General features: G+C 39.9%; 1 protein-coding gene across 4 annotated transcripts in view; it reads left to right on the top strand.

Annotated features, from left to right (window-relative positions):
- The window catches only part of LOC126234477 (juvenile hormone esterase-like), a 99,543-nt gene extending 87,216 nt beyond the window's left edge, over positions 1 to 12,327 (top strand). For all 4 annotated transcript variants that reach the window (XM_049943168.1, XM_049943167.1, XM_049943169.1 and 1 more), the window contains 2 exons: positions 9,920 to 10,055; positions 12,050 to 12,327. In XM_049943168.1, the coding sequence (XP_049799125.1) occupies positions 9,920 to 10,055; positions 12,050 to 12,212 (299 nt within the window). In that variant the 3' untranslated portion in view covers positions 12,213 to 12,327. The remainder of the gene's footprint in view (positions 1 to 9,919; positions 10,056 to 12,049) is intronic.
- The last annotated feature ends 3,048 nt before the right edge of the window (positions 12,328 to 15,375 follow it).

Below are 15,375 nucleotides of genomic sequence, written 5' to 3'. Positions count from 1 at the left end.
CAAGCGGTAGAAACTCTTGCTCTGTGAGAGCGGACATTATTTTTCAGAAATGTAAGCCCAGAATGACTTGCCACGAAGATCAACAAAACGGGCGTAGAATATTGTCGACGTACCGTTGTGGTGTAAGGGTGCGGCGGATGACAACCGAAGGGATCTTGCCATGATACGAAATGACACCTCTGGTTGTCGGGCGTATGGATAGTTACAGTTCGTTTGGTTCCCACCACCGTCCGGGGCCTCTCCAGATACGGCTTCGCTGGTTATCGGGGCTTAGTCCGAAGCGGGACTCATCACTGAAGATAATTCTACTCCATTCAATGCGATTCCAGTCCCTAATGGCCAGCGAAAACGTGCCTGGGGCCACCCCGAACAGTAGTGGGGTACCAAACAGGGTGTCACCCGCCGTACGGTCCGGCAAACAGAGGTGAGTGTCGGGAACGCCATTTCATTTCGCCCCAAGACGCTTTGGTTGTCCTCCGCGGTACCCTTACAGCACAGCGATACGTTGACTATATTGTACGCCTCATTTGGTTGCCCTTCATAGCAAGCCATCCTAGGCTTCCATTTCAGCAAGATAATACCCACACGCCGGCCGGAGTGGCCGAGCGGTTCTAGGCGCTACAATCTGGAACCGCGCGACCGCTACGGTCGCAGGTTCCAATCCTGCCTCTGGCATGGATGCGTGTGGTGTCCTTAGGTTAGTTAGGTTTAAGTAGTTCTCAGTTCCAGGGGACTGATGACCGCAGCAGTTAAGTCCCATAGTGCTCAGAGCCATTTGAACCAATACCCACCCACACACTTTGAAAGTTTCTACTACTTTTCTTCGTGCTTGCTCGAACCTACCTTGGGCAGCAAAGTTGCAGGATGTCTCACCAGCTGATAACGTTTGAATACTTATGGGCAGAGCCCTACGACCAGCTCGGTATTTCGACGATCTAGTGCGCCAACTGGGCAGAATTTCGCACGATGTCCCTTAGCAGGGCATCCGACAACTCTGTCAATCAATGCTAAGCCGAATAACAGAGGTGGATCATCTCGTTACTGACTTGCTCATTTTGTGTGGTTCTTTCTGTTCATTTTTATAGAGTAAAAATCCGCTTCGTTTGCTAGCAGTTTTCTTAATATACTCCATGACCGGTTTCGAAGCCTAAAGATACGTCTTTAGATGCCATCATGCGTAGGCCTAGCAAAAATAGCGCTCCCTTGGACAGCACTTGAAGGTTTAAGCTTCGAAACCGGCCATGGAAAAAAATTAAGAAAGCTGAGGCTGACTTTTGTTCTATAAATATATTCCTCAATTGCGGATGTCCACCTGATGGAATGTCTTGTTCTCTTTCTCATCAATAAATTATCCAGTTTTTCTGAAGCAGTAAGCAAGTGTTTGTCTTGATGTGTACGTTCAATCTACCGATTTCCAGTCTATTCTAATAATTCTTTCATGTTTGCTTTCAGACGTATTAAATTCGGTACGGAATACGATGTTTAGGACTGGAGAGACACTGTATGGAGTCCCAGACGTTACATATAAACAGGCCTCTATATCATCCTTTTAGACAGCAGAGCAGCGTGCGATTCGTCCGCCCACAAACTGAACCAACAGAAAATTGCCTAACACTGCAACCGAACACTGGCCAGAAAAACTGACGTCGTTTTTCGCTTAGTTCAGCGTTTGTATTTAGTATTTAGCTTTAAAATTGTGACCATTCTACTGAGTCTAGTAATGGTTAATAATCTGGTTGACCATGTCAACGTAACGAAATACATGGTTAATCTTTAGGTAGTTGACTTTTTTTATGGAGCTCTTTGCAATGCGCGAAGTCGATAAAGAGGCTCGATGAGTAATTTCGTAATTTCGTCACACTACAAAGCGCATTTCACTGAATTATTGCTTCACTGTCTACGTGGCAAATTTATCCTCACCACAGCAATGAATGGTTTGAAGACTGTATAATCTTGCTGTACAACAGTCCACCGCTGAAAGATACTAATTATATGAAGATTTTTCGGTCGCCAGTTGCGAAGGAGCAGTTTAATACGTCAGAATCTATTTTACTATTATTGAAATACAGTTATCTTGTTAACTATTTTGAAACTTCTACTTTCAATCAAGTTAGCTGCAAAATTGTAAAAGAAATCTCAAAAGCAATGTCAATGCGACAATTAATTTCAGTAATATAAAAATACATTTACAGCTGCCTTTGCAGGAATGTTAATATTACTTGAAGTTACGATTATATTTAATTATCGTGCTATTTGGAAAGTAATATGATCTTTACAGAAAATTATAAAAAAGAGTAAAACAAAAAAAGAAAAGATATATGATTTTCGGAGAATGAATTTAAGTAATAATTTTAAGTAACTTCACCTATTCCACAGTGGCGAATGAAGTATGGACTGTAATGCTCACTACAGATCTACCCACTTATAATTAGTAAAAGTTCTCGCCTTGTGTGTAGTAGCTGTTGTGGTGCCGTAGCTGACGTTTGCACAATGATAGCTGGCTAGGCTCTTCACATGTCCTTCTAAATGGAATTAATTTAGTACGACTACATTGCTTGCGGGAGCCATTGTTCTTGATGTAGTGTTGGTTCAAAATTCCACGGTAGATTAATATTGGATAATCTTGCTTTCCTAAATACAAAATTTCCAGAGGAAACTTTGCAACGTAAATGCCGCTGCCACCCGAATTTTCGGTCGAATTTACACAGTTTTAGCAGTCACAAAAATAATAACATCGCCGTACATGACACGGTTACGTCTGCACACAAGGCTACCCTGCCTCTGACTGTCATCTTGTTTATTTCCGCGCCATTCGGTGCCAAGGTGACCCACACAAAACGGTTTGAAAACCTATTTGAATCACCACATTCCTTATTAGCTTACTAAAAGGTTTAAGATATTTGTACGTCACCTCATTAGCTTAATCAAGCACTTACAACATTTCTAAGTAAGCGCTGAATATTACAGTCATTGTAACTATTATAAATGTCCGTTATTATGTTCTTAGTATCTTTAACAAACAATCATTCAGTCCTTTTAATAGGAATTTCAAAAACACTTCGGAATGTTGGTAAAATATATATCTCAAGTACTTATTTCTATTGTTACAGTTTAAGCGAATAATTTCAATACATTTATCGTCGAATTTAAGCGATTACGTTCAAACAGCCTCGAAATAGATAACTTTCTCAACAACTGATTTTTCTAAAATATGCTCTACATTTGATAGTGAAATTAATAGTGAATGACATTTACGAAATGTCTTTTTCTGGCTGTTCACACGTGATGTGTGTCAAATATACATAGGAGAAACGAAATGGCTAACAAATACAGAAATAATAGTGTGTCAGTTGCGTACTGAGTTTATAACTGATCTGCTACCTTGAGTTGTTAGACTAAGCCCTGACGTACGAAGCTATGCCCTGTTACGCTGATGTTTATAACCCTGTAATCAATTTGTGAACGTAAGTAAAAGAATTAGTCACAACAGCACTGACAGAAAATCGACTTAAGTGAGATCTTGTGTAAGTAAACGTCTAACGATGTGTAATCACGCTTAAAAAGGGTTTAAGAATTGTTGTGCGGAAATGTGCTTACCTTAGGACGATTTCCCTTGAATGTAATCATATTAATCTGAAACTGATCTAGCACAGAAAACACGTCAATAAAACCATGAATAACGACGTAGCAGAACAATAAAATCTGCACGTACTGTTGCTAAAACTAAAAACCTAATTACCATACTCTGCACAAATATTGCAAAAATGGTTCTAATGGCTCTGAGCACTATGGGACTTAACTTCTGAGGGCATCAGTCCCCTAGAACTTAGAACTACTTAAACCTAACTAACCTAAGGACATCACACACATCCATGCCCGAGGCAGGATTCGAACCTGCGACCGTAGCTGTCGCGCGGTTCCAAACTGTAGCGCCTTGAACCGGCTGGCTCACAAATATTGCATGAAAACATCAATGTACATGCTATAAAAATTTGCTACTGCAAATTTCCGTCCTGGTGTCATCAAAGAACTTTTATTAAGTACACAGAGCGCAATATTTATTACTAATTCATGGGAGAATCTGTATATGACAAAATTAATTAATTTTATCTGTGGCTTTGATGGTCACTGAATTGACAATGGTGGATATTGGCAACAAGTATAAGGAGACCATAAATGAGTAACCACAAAGCTAAACTGATACTCTGTATTTAGTTCAAAATAATCAAATGTTACATGAACAACACTTGGGGCTTACAATACCCGTGAACATGAATCGATTTTCAGTCAGTCACAGAAATGCAAGTGTCCTCTGCACCCACTGAAAACTAAAAACCAACAGGTCTCGGAAGACCCTAACGGTGCTGACCGGTCGCCGTGTCGTCCTCAGACTATAGGCGTCACTGGACGCGGATATGGAAGGGCATGTGGCCAGCATCCCGTCCTCCCAGCTTTTGTCAGTTTCCGTGATCGGAGCCGCTACTTCTCAATTAAGTAGCTCCTTAATTTCCCCCACAAGGGCTGCGTGCAGCACGCTTGTCAACAGCGGTCGACTGACTTGACGGTCACCCATCCAAATGGTAGCCAAGCCCGACAGCGCTTAACTACAGTGATCTGACCGCGGACCGGTGTTACCACTGCGGCAAAGCCATTGTCAGTATTGCATTGAATAACCATAAATAAAGGAGAGAATAACGAAACTGAGAGCATAAAACACTGGATTAAATGACTACAACACAGTCCTCTAATCATCTTCCCCAATTTGCGAAATGTTATCGGTCTGTGAGCCTGTGTAATACCGCGTTACTAATTATTAGACCACGCTCGCAAATCGTCACTAATTCAACATGGGAAAAGATGGGAATTTATGTGTGCAAATACCAAACTCTCCGTACTGAAATGTCTTACATGATGCAAATTAATACCTGTTACGGTCCCACCAAATATCCAATTGCAAAGATCACCTTCGATCAACTTACACAATTCCGAAATTAAACTGAGTCGGTCGCGTGACCTAAGTCAACCGCCTGACGCCTGTAGTCGAGCGGAACTTTGTCGAAGTTGAAAACACTCAAACTGCAATAGCGACCTATCGATACCGATTACAGGAACTATTTGCGAAATGTATGCAAAGATTATGTCACATACCCAAGAAAAATCCTTCGAGTGAAATGAAAGTGTTGTTTAACACACAACTTTCAAATTTTGTGACTAAATAGCTCACCAAGTAACGAAAATCCCAAAGACTTACTGAGTTCAACTACGCAGCTGTCAGCAGGTACAGCTTAATGAAGAGGATGGACAAGGAATACAAGATACACAAAGAATTCCATTTGTCATGAAGTAGTGTGTAATGATGTGGAATTAAAAATCTCACAATTGTAACTGAGTAATATTTATAGATTCACGGAAATATCTAGCTCTCGAAAGATGTCACGAATATTGAAGACCTTTATCAGAACGGCACTTAACCTTATTCGTGATCGTTGACGCATTACTTGCGAAAGTGCTTATTCGTGATATTTCTCTCATTATTTGTGAAAATGGTGTTTGTTGGATGTGTACAATTGTGATGTCCAACGATGATGTAATTTTTACGCTGTTCTGAAGTGCAGGTTAACTTCTGAAGGGGAGAATAATCGAATATTTGCAGCTGGACTGAATGCTGGACAGTCGCTGCATGTGTTACAAAGTGTACCATCGAGACAGAGACGCGGGCTTCTAGCCACTGACCGTGTTCAAGGCTCACCTGCGCCAGATCGACCGAAACTGGCTGACGACAAGGCATGATCGACAAATGACGCTGCTGCACCTGATACCATATTGCACGTAGACTACGTGCTTCAGGGCAACTGTCCCTTGGTGGCAGCTATTGTCTTGGTCAGACGACCTGTAGTTGTTATACAGCTCAGACATTGTCTGCCCCCTGTAGCTGAGTAGTCAATGCGACAGAATGTCAATCCTAAGGGCCCGGGTTCGATTCCCGGCTGGATGGAGATTCGCTCGGCTCAGGGTATGGGTGCTGTGTTGTCATCATCATCATTTCATCCCTATCGATGCTCAAGTCGCCGAAGTGGCGTCAAATCGAAAGACTTGCACCCGGCGAACGGTCTAACCGACGGAAGGCCCTAGTCACACGACATTTACATTTAGTTCAAACATTCCAAGGTTTGACGCATTTAATGAGAGGAGACGAGCACAATTCGGCTTATAGGCTAATTTACAGCGCTTGTAGCCTGAGTGAACATGAAATGTACCACAGTACGTGTGCAACCAAGGAAGGAGAGTTCAATGGCAGTACAGATTGCGTAATGAATGGTATGGATATTCGTCGCACACACGGAAAACATTCCAAATCACTATGAAGAAGCTATATGTGATTACAAGGTGTACCGAGGATTCGTATCCACGATAGGCCGCGGTTTCTTCCTGCTCTTATATGCAAAGATGGTGCACAATAAATATATTTTCCGTATGTTTAATCATCTCGTTCGTATTTCACACGTAGTTTACCAGACAGTGAGTACTACATAGCGGCAGCTAGGAGAAACAATTACTTAATTATCTGAGACCCGTATGAAAATTTTTCAGTTATATTTATTTACACAGTTGGTATTGACAATTTTTATTTTTGCAGGAACAACAATCATTGTAAATTGTTTGTATGATGCTGACGCCATTTGACTGTAATAAGATGAGCCATTTTACGGCCTTAGGCCTTTTTCTAGCACAAAAACTTATTTATACACGAAAAGACATCAGAATGGATTGATATACAAGTGCCTGTCGACGAATCGTATCTGGTCGTGTTTTGTCAGCTACTGTTCGGACAGAATAATGTGGCGCATACCTATTAAGTGTTCTAGTAGTTTCATATAACGACTGTACTATGGAGTCCAGAAATGAAGTTTTGTAATATATTTAGGCGTTTTAAAGATGTTCTCACTTTTAATTATGACAGATCTGGCCTTTATGGCTAGATGTGCGTTCAAAGACTTGTATTTGATACCAGTCTGATACTTTTGACATTTAAACAAAGTTTTTGTACTTGAAAATGGCCTAAGGCCGAAATCTGGATCGTATTACAACACAAAAAATGGCAGCAGTATCATTGAAAGAAAGAAAACATTTGGTATTGTGCTGTGTTTCACTAATCTTAGCGGTGGCCGAGTGGTTCTAGGCATTTGAGTCCGGAACCGCGCGACTGCTACGGTCGCAGGTTCGAATCCTGCCTCGGGCATGGATGTGTGTGTGTCCTTAGGTCAGGTTTAAGTAGTTCTAAGTTCTAGGGGACTGATGACCTAAGATGTTAAGCCCGTTAGTGCTCAGAGCCACTAATCTTAGTAACAACTGCAACGTCCACTGAGACTGGCTTGAGCGAATCCTACCTCATATACAGCGTGATTCAAAAAGAATACCACAACTTTAGGAATTTAAAACTCTGCAACGACAAAAGGCAGAGCTAAGCACTATCTGTCGGCGAATTAAGGGAGCTATAAAGTTTCATTTAGTTGTACATTTGTTCGCTTGAGGCGCTGTTGACTAGGCGTCAGCGTCAGTTGATGCTAAGATGGCGACCGCTCAATAGAAAGCTTTTTGTGTTATTGAGTACGGCAGAAAATCGACGACAGTTGTTCAGCGTGCATTTCGAACGAAGTATGGTGTTAAACCTCCTGATAGGTGGTGAACGTTTTCTGTGCCATTTCAGCCAATAAAGTTTTTGGTCCCTTTTTCTTCGAAGGTGCTACTGTAACTGGACTACAGTATCTGGAGATGTTAGAGAATTGGCTGTTCCCTCAGCTCGAACAAGAAGCACAACAATTCATATTTCAGCAGGATGGAGCGCCACCACATTGGCACTTATCTGTCCGTAACTACCTGAACGTCAACTACCCGAGGCGATGGATCGGCCGCCAGGCAGCCCGTGACAGAGCACTTCATCACTGGCCTCCAAGAAGCCCTGATCTTACCCCCTGCGATTTTTTCTTATGGGGGTATGTTAAGGATATGGTGTTTCGGCCACCTCTCCCAGCCACCATTGATGATTTGAAACGAGAAATAACAGCAGCTATCCAAACTGTTACGCCTGATATGCTACAGAGAGTGTGGAACGAGTTGGAGTATCGGGTTGATATTGCTCGAGTGTCTGGAGGGGGCCATATTGAACATCTCTGAGCTTGTTTTTGAGTAAAAAAAACCCTTTTTAAATACTCTTTGTAATGATGTATAACAGAAGGTTATATTATGTTTCTTTCATTAAATACACATTTTTAAAGTTGTGGTACTCTTTTTGAATAACCCTGTATTATACAGAGCAGTGTACCTGAATAAGACGTTAAGAGCGTTGTTCAGCATTGCAGGGAGCTCTAGAGCCGCTTGATTATCTGGAAAGAAGTGCCAGTATGCTTCGTCGACGTCATAGCTCGTTTGTAAGTAAGCTATTGAAATAGAACGGAGAACAAAGCTCAGTCTCGGGGAAACGAGTTTCTCGTACCATAAAATTTCAAACTTACTGGACATGCAGCTATAGTGTGCACCTGTGGAACCAATTAATACAAACTGGTGTTACATAGCGACGTGATGATTATGAATTGATCACACACAATGGGATGACCACCAGACAGCCATATGGTAGTAGCAGACCGTATCGTATCGTATATGATGTCGGCTAGGTGCTGGAGAGTAGTATACTGGATCTGTTATTCTACACTGTTCGACATCGTTTGCTGCGAGCTGCAGGCAAATCTTCACTCCAGCTTCCTTCTTTCGCAAACGAGAAACGTCTGAACTATGACGGCATACCGAGAGTACAAATGTCGAAAAGTGACAAGAGCATGCCCATGCCTGTCACACACTTATTTGATGAAATATGTGGAGCACCCGACTTCCAACAACAGTAGTGTATTAATGTCATCGTGCAGAGCTCTGACGGTAGCAATCACGAATCAAATATTGTTTAGTATCACCTCAGACATATGCCATGTATGATGGTTTGAAGCACGACTGAACACAAGTTGCCATATTGACTCCTATTTATAAAAAACTACGCCTACATGAGAGCGATGTCAGAATCCAAGGTACTTTCCTCTATATCTCATGTTTCAGCACAATTACCAGCCACATGTGGCCACATGCGGTGAGGAACATCAAGCCTTTTTTCGAAGATTGACGAGTAATACTGATTTTGGGATCTGCCTGTTCGCCTGTCATGGCACCCATTAAAATTTTTTGGTACGAGGTTGGTCTTCCAGCAGCTAGTATTTAAACATATGGCGCAAGCTTTCATAGAAACATTTCTTAATTTTCTTTCTGTCCCTCGTAGAATAAGAGAATCTCAGAGTGAGAACCTTAACATCTTCTGAAATGTGATGTGCTCAATCTTAGGTCTAAAGTTCATTTTAGTCAGACATATCTAAGTTTTGAAATTTTCAACCTATCGCTGTGTAAATATTACAAACGTAACTTCTAGACTAGTTAGAGTGGTTTGAAGTGAAGCAAGGACATAGTAGATGGGACTCAGACACTTCTTCGGGAGACAGGGTAGTACAGGGATTATACATTAAATAGCGTGGAATATCTTACAGTAGGACCTAATATTAAAACAATATTAGTGAAGCAAATATAAAGCCACGTGGAGGATTTGATAGAACTCAACCGAGCAAATTAACAGTCGACGGAATATGTCACAGAAATATCTACCACTAGAAAGGTACCACGAATATTGCAGACTTTTATCAGATATCATATAATCACAGACGAATTCTCTGATTCATCTTGCGGTAGATCTTACTAAAGTAAGCATCTCGATACTCTATGAACCGCCGAAAGAGAGGGAAGTGTATGGGCTGAAAAGTCACAGTTGCATCACATTTGATGTAAATTAGGTAATATTTTGTTTGATTTTCGCTTATTTTTACAGGTGTCAGTCACTGTGATGATTTACCTTACTTGTTTTCCGAAGATAAAACGAAGGACATTCCGAAGGGACCAGAAACCGAAGAAGGCAAAGCCATAGCGCGTATGACCCGGCTTTGGACCAACTTCGCCAAGACTGGGTAAGCTTTATTCTTGTTTTTCAGCCATATCTTTCCAAATTTGCAGTGACAGAAATCTCTGATATGTGTCAGACATTATTAGAAAGGTATTTCAAGGTCAATCGGCAGATACAATGAGTTGTCACACCATTAATTTAACCTTCCATACAGGTCCTTCTCCATCTCTTGTTAGTTAAATATTTTGTCTTTATTAAGGTTATAACAAAGGAACTGAATTTCTAGTATTACTGCTGTTCCATTCCTTCGTAATTGAGAATGGAAGCCTTATTACTGTTCTTTATCTGACTGATTTCTAACAGCGTATCCGCAGATTTCTATTCCGCGAAATTCGCGTGATGATAAGAGTCGCTTAAGGTCGTATTTATATGCAGTTCATAAAAAAGAGTTATGGAGAAGCAATGGTGATAAATCTACCAGCTTATGTTGTAGCGTAGTTAGTGAGAGCTATTTTAAGGAAACGTTCATAAATTAGACCGTTTGAAAAATATTCAGAAACAGTGCATGAAGTGCAATTCCGAGAGATGGCTTCTTGTAGACATAACAGAACGTACGAATACGAACAACAGCAAAAGTAGAACAATAACCGAATTAATCCTTTCTACATTTCAACATGCAGAAAACCAAGTGATTACCACTGTTATTCATGAGTCTGCCTAATATTATAAGAACGTATCAGGAAGTATTCTACAGACAGAAAACGGATTACAAGTTCAACTTCATTTGAAACATCCTGTGACACTTCACCTAGGTATAACAAACTATTGTTCAGGATCAAACAGTAAAAACAAAATTCACCCCACATATAACTGTTTGATGTCATTTTATCTTTTGCCAATTTAATGAACGTAGCTCACTTTCGCTTCACGACATAAAAACTAAATGCATTTAAACGTTTGTAGGTATCGCTCAAAATACGGAAGGTACATGTAGGACGTTTCTAATTTTCCGAATTCCATCGAATTTCATGACTCAGTTATCAATCAGTTATTGGTCTGTTTAGTTTTTAGTGTTTACTCATACTTTAATCAAATAGAAGCAGTTTCTATCTGTGCCTAATGCATGAAACTAAAACAAATTTAACGCACTGTAATAGACGAAGACAGAAGTTTTATTTTCGTTGACATGATTCTCTCTACCTTCTCTCGTGGTTTACCTAGATATCTGTGAACTTGCATAGCGTAGAGATTTTTCTGTTTGTTTTTCGTAAGAACGAGTATTATCAGAAATGTTTCGAAGTATAATATATCAATCCTGTCTCGTCACCCGTTGTTTATTAAGCAAAGGATGTGAAACTGTGTCGTGTGGTAACTCTTGGCATATACCTCACAAATTTTTTCTGCGAAAGTTCACTTCAAGCAAAATAATCATCATATTACAATCAAGGACTTTTGAATGCTATTAAGGAACAATTTACTTTCATTCATACGACCCACAGTTGTATTCAAAACTCGATAACGAAAGGTACTAGTGATGACGGCGTGGCAAAGTACGTTTCCCCTGAATATTTTTCATGATATTGAAATCAAAATACTTGTGCCCTACATTGTACATGGATTTTTGCATTTGAAAGATTTCAAAGGGCTGGTTGCGTTGAAGCAAAAGCCTTGAAAACCACATGTTAGTTCATATTTATGAAAGGAGTGATAATATTTTTCAAGATATGTTCGGCTTTCCACTATTTTGTCGCCCGTGGAGTAGGAGCAGAGTAAAAATTCTTCCTTGTTTTTAATTTTTAATTTTTCTTACTTTTTTTCTTGAATACAGTTTCAGTCGTAACAGTAATATAATTGGGAATTTTGCTCAAGAATTGAGTTCATAAGTGCATGTTATTTTACTACACAATATTCGAACAAGCAGTGTACAAATACAATGAGCTCGGATACTATGTACGCCAATCCTATAAATGATCAACAATTAAAACAGTGTTCTCTTTATTCGTTTCACGCTTTCGAGTAGTAGCTGCCAAAGTTTTAATGTTTTCATTTTTTCAACAGGAATCCAACACCAGATCCAGCGGACCCTATGTTGTCAGTGACGTGGTTGCCTTTCAAGAAGGACGAGGAATATTACCTAGACATCACCAATGACGGGTTGAGTTCTAAGAAGGATTTGATGAAGGATCGAGTGGATTTCTGGGACAGGATCTTCAGGATGTAGAGGAACTCCAGAGTGTTGAACAGACTGTAAACACACTGAATGACTCCAGACATGACAACGTCTTTCTAAATGTTGTTTACAATCATCGTTCATGCCTCTCTTTTATTAAACTAGTGCATTGAAAACAAAAATCATCAAACGGATGGCCTTGCTGCTTAAAGTATCCTATTTAGAACTAATTTAAAGCAGGCCGGAGTGGCCGTGCGGTTCTGGGCGCTAGTCTGGAACCGCGTGACCGCTACGGTCGCAGGCTCGAATCCTGCCTCGGGCATGGATGTGTGTGATGTCCTTAGGTTAGTTAGGTTCAAGTAGTTTTAAGTTCTGGGGGACTGATGACCTCAGATGTTGAGTCCCATAGTGCTCAGAGCCATGTGAACTAATTTAAAATTGTTAGAGGTCGTTCACTTTGTAGGCATACCTACAGTTTAAGTAGTGAACATTTACACTTTAGATCTCGTTCCATTGACAACCCATAGGTAATATGATTGGATATGATAGTTTGTCGGCAATTGAATTGCATGCAGCATTGCACCAGAAACCACAGCTTTCGTGATAGAGTTTGCCAGACTCTTGAAGATATATCTATTTTAAAACCGGTTAAATATCTAAGTAAAACTGACCGGATGCCCCTGTGTAATTTGAGATCTGACCACTAGATACCAAGGGAGGTGGACGCAACCAGTATAAAAGAAGGCACGGAGTAACATCAGTAGAGCACCCGTAACGGGAAAATGGGTCGGTGAAGAGAGTTCAGTGTCTTTGAACCTGGTCATTAGATGTTGCCTGAGTTACATATCCATCAGGGTTAGTACACCCCTTCTAAAACAAACAGCCCAAGTAGATTGTTGATGTGACTGTGAAGTGGAAATGCAAAGGAACAACCACGCTGTATCACCCAGGAAGACATAGTGTACTGATGGACAGGAACGGTCGAACACTGCACAGCGATTTGTTAAAAAATCTGCGGAAAAGATAACTCATGCTACGAGCAGTCAGTAGTATATCAGGGTGGATTCTAGGATAACGATCATATCATAAGGTCACTGACGTGATAGTCCATCCACATCTCGAGGGAAATTGTGTGTGGTAGATTCAATATCAGGATGTAACCGGATATCTGCCTGCAAGGCAGAACCACTATACTGGTTCTGGTTCAGTCAACGATCTAAGAAAAGAACACCCTCTGGTCGTTTATCCAGCCCTTCCTTTCCTCTATGTCAATAGGATGACTTATATCGCCCCACCCCGCTCTTTATTTTAATTACTATTCCAATTTTGTGAATTTCAGCCTTTGTGTTCTGTGCATCGTTGTGAAAGGATGAACATCGACAGAGTTCTCCTACTTGAAATAACTCATATGTTACCATAATTTATTATGTAAAACACTTTGACATTACAGGGTGTGAGTGTGATATGGCAGAATTACTGTAATCTAATGATGTCATGACATATTCTGCAATGTGTTAGGGAATATTAAGAAATTTTATGACATAAGACATTTTGGCGTTACACTGTGTGAAGTGGGTGCAGTTGAATTATTATAATTTAATGCCGTCAAGACCTTTTCTGTACCCTCTCCCACATATGAGAAGCTACTATAACCATAGACCATTCTGGATTAATATATTGTAATTTTATCCATGTTCCCCTAGCATTAAACCAATTCTCTCGTCTCAGTTCTATGATACATCGAAATATTTTATTTAAATTATCAATAACCATATTGCATTATTTTAACAAAATCACCATTATCCAGCATTAAACGATTTCCAAAATGCTTTGTTTAACAACAGATACACTTACACGAAGTCCCTTCAACAAGCATGTCACTGTACAGCCCCACTCCTCCAACGCTGTTTACTGTCCGTTTGACTTATCTCGACTTCCTCTCAGTATTCCAAACATACACACGTTAATGTAAGACTGAACAGTCAGTACAGTTTTATCTTTCAATAATGTCTGTATCCCCATTAAACAATTTGAAAAGTGGCATAGCACCTTCGCATCAGAATAATTCGCTTCTGGGTGAGAAAGCCACGCCACAGTAAGTAAACTCAAATTATATTTTAAGCCCTATTCACAATTAAATGACAAAATCCAATGAGAATTTATTTTAATGAATAAATTTACGCATAAGTAATAATAAAATTACTTAAATCTTTATTGTAAATCATTTACCAAAGGATATTTTGAACAAGAATGTGTAGATATTTGTCATCATTAGTGAAGAAATTACTTGAATCTTGAAAGTAGCATTTACAGAAGTAGGTTTTGAACGAGACTCTATAGATACGTGACTCGGTGACATGAATAACGGGAGACCCAGTCGCCATAACAGAATCACCCCACAGGTTCGGACAGAGAGACAGTTACAATCAACCTCCAGAAATAACTAATAATTATAATCACATTTCACATACAAACAGTGCTCCAATAACATTTGCCCCCTCCCCCCCCGTTTTTTTAGAAGCAAAACTAAAACACCATAAATAATGGTGTTGGTAGGTATTGAAAATATTAAAGAAAAGTTTCACATACTGGATTTGGTTGATATAAAAGGCCATCAATAACTTAACCCTTGAAATATTCTGTCTCTTTAAGAAAATTCAAATATGCTTCTAGGAAGCCTCCTGTTTTTCAACAGCACTGATAATGAGGAATGTATTACAAATAATTAAAAACAGTTAACTTAAGAGCAAATATCTGCTTGAGGCTATTCATTTTTTTTAATAAAACATTCATAACGGCCACGCTCAGCTCTGCAGTAAAATTTATATTTGCTTGGTTAATCCTAATGATGTTAAAAGAAAAATTGCCATATAACATCTCTTCAGCAGCAACTGCCGTTAATCAGTATGAGAAGCTACATTATACTTAGCACTGACTCGAAAGCGCTTTGCTTTCCACAAATGTTTACCTGCTCCTATTAAGTACAATAAAACCTGAATATAAACACTAAAGAGACTGGCCAAGCAGTTTGGCCTGGATTGACGTTCAAAGGTTAGTTATGAAATATCAGACACACAAATATTGTTGTGCATATGGCTTATGTTGCATTCACCTAAATGATAGTTTCCATCAGAACACACAAGAGTAAAGTCTTTCAGCATTTAAATGGTAATGTTTTCTATATCAAAATAGAGCGACCTTTTACTGCAGATCT

The sequence above is a fragment of the Schistocerca nitens genome, chromosome 2 (assembly GCF_023898315.1).
Source record: "Schistocerca nitens isolate TAMUIC-IGC-003100 chromosome 2, iqSchNite1.1, whole genome shotgun sequence".
Classification (NCBI taxonomy): Eukaryota; Metazoa; Arthropoda; class Insecta; order Orthoptera; family Acrididae; genus Schistocerca; species Schistocerca nitens.
This window is presented reverse-complemented; position numbering and strand designations above follow the sequence as displayed.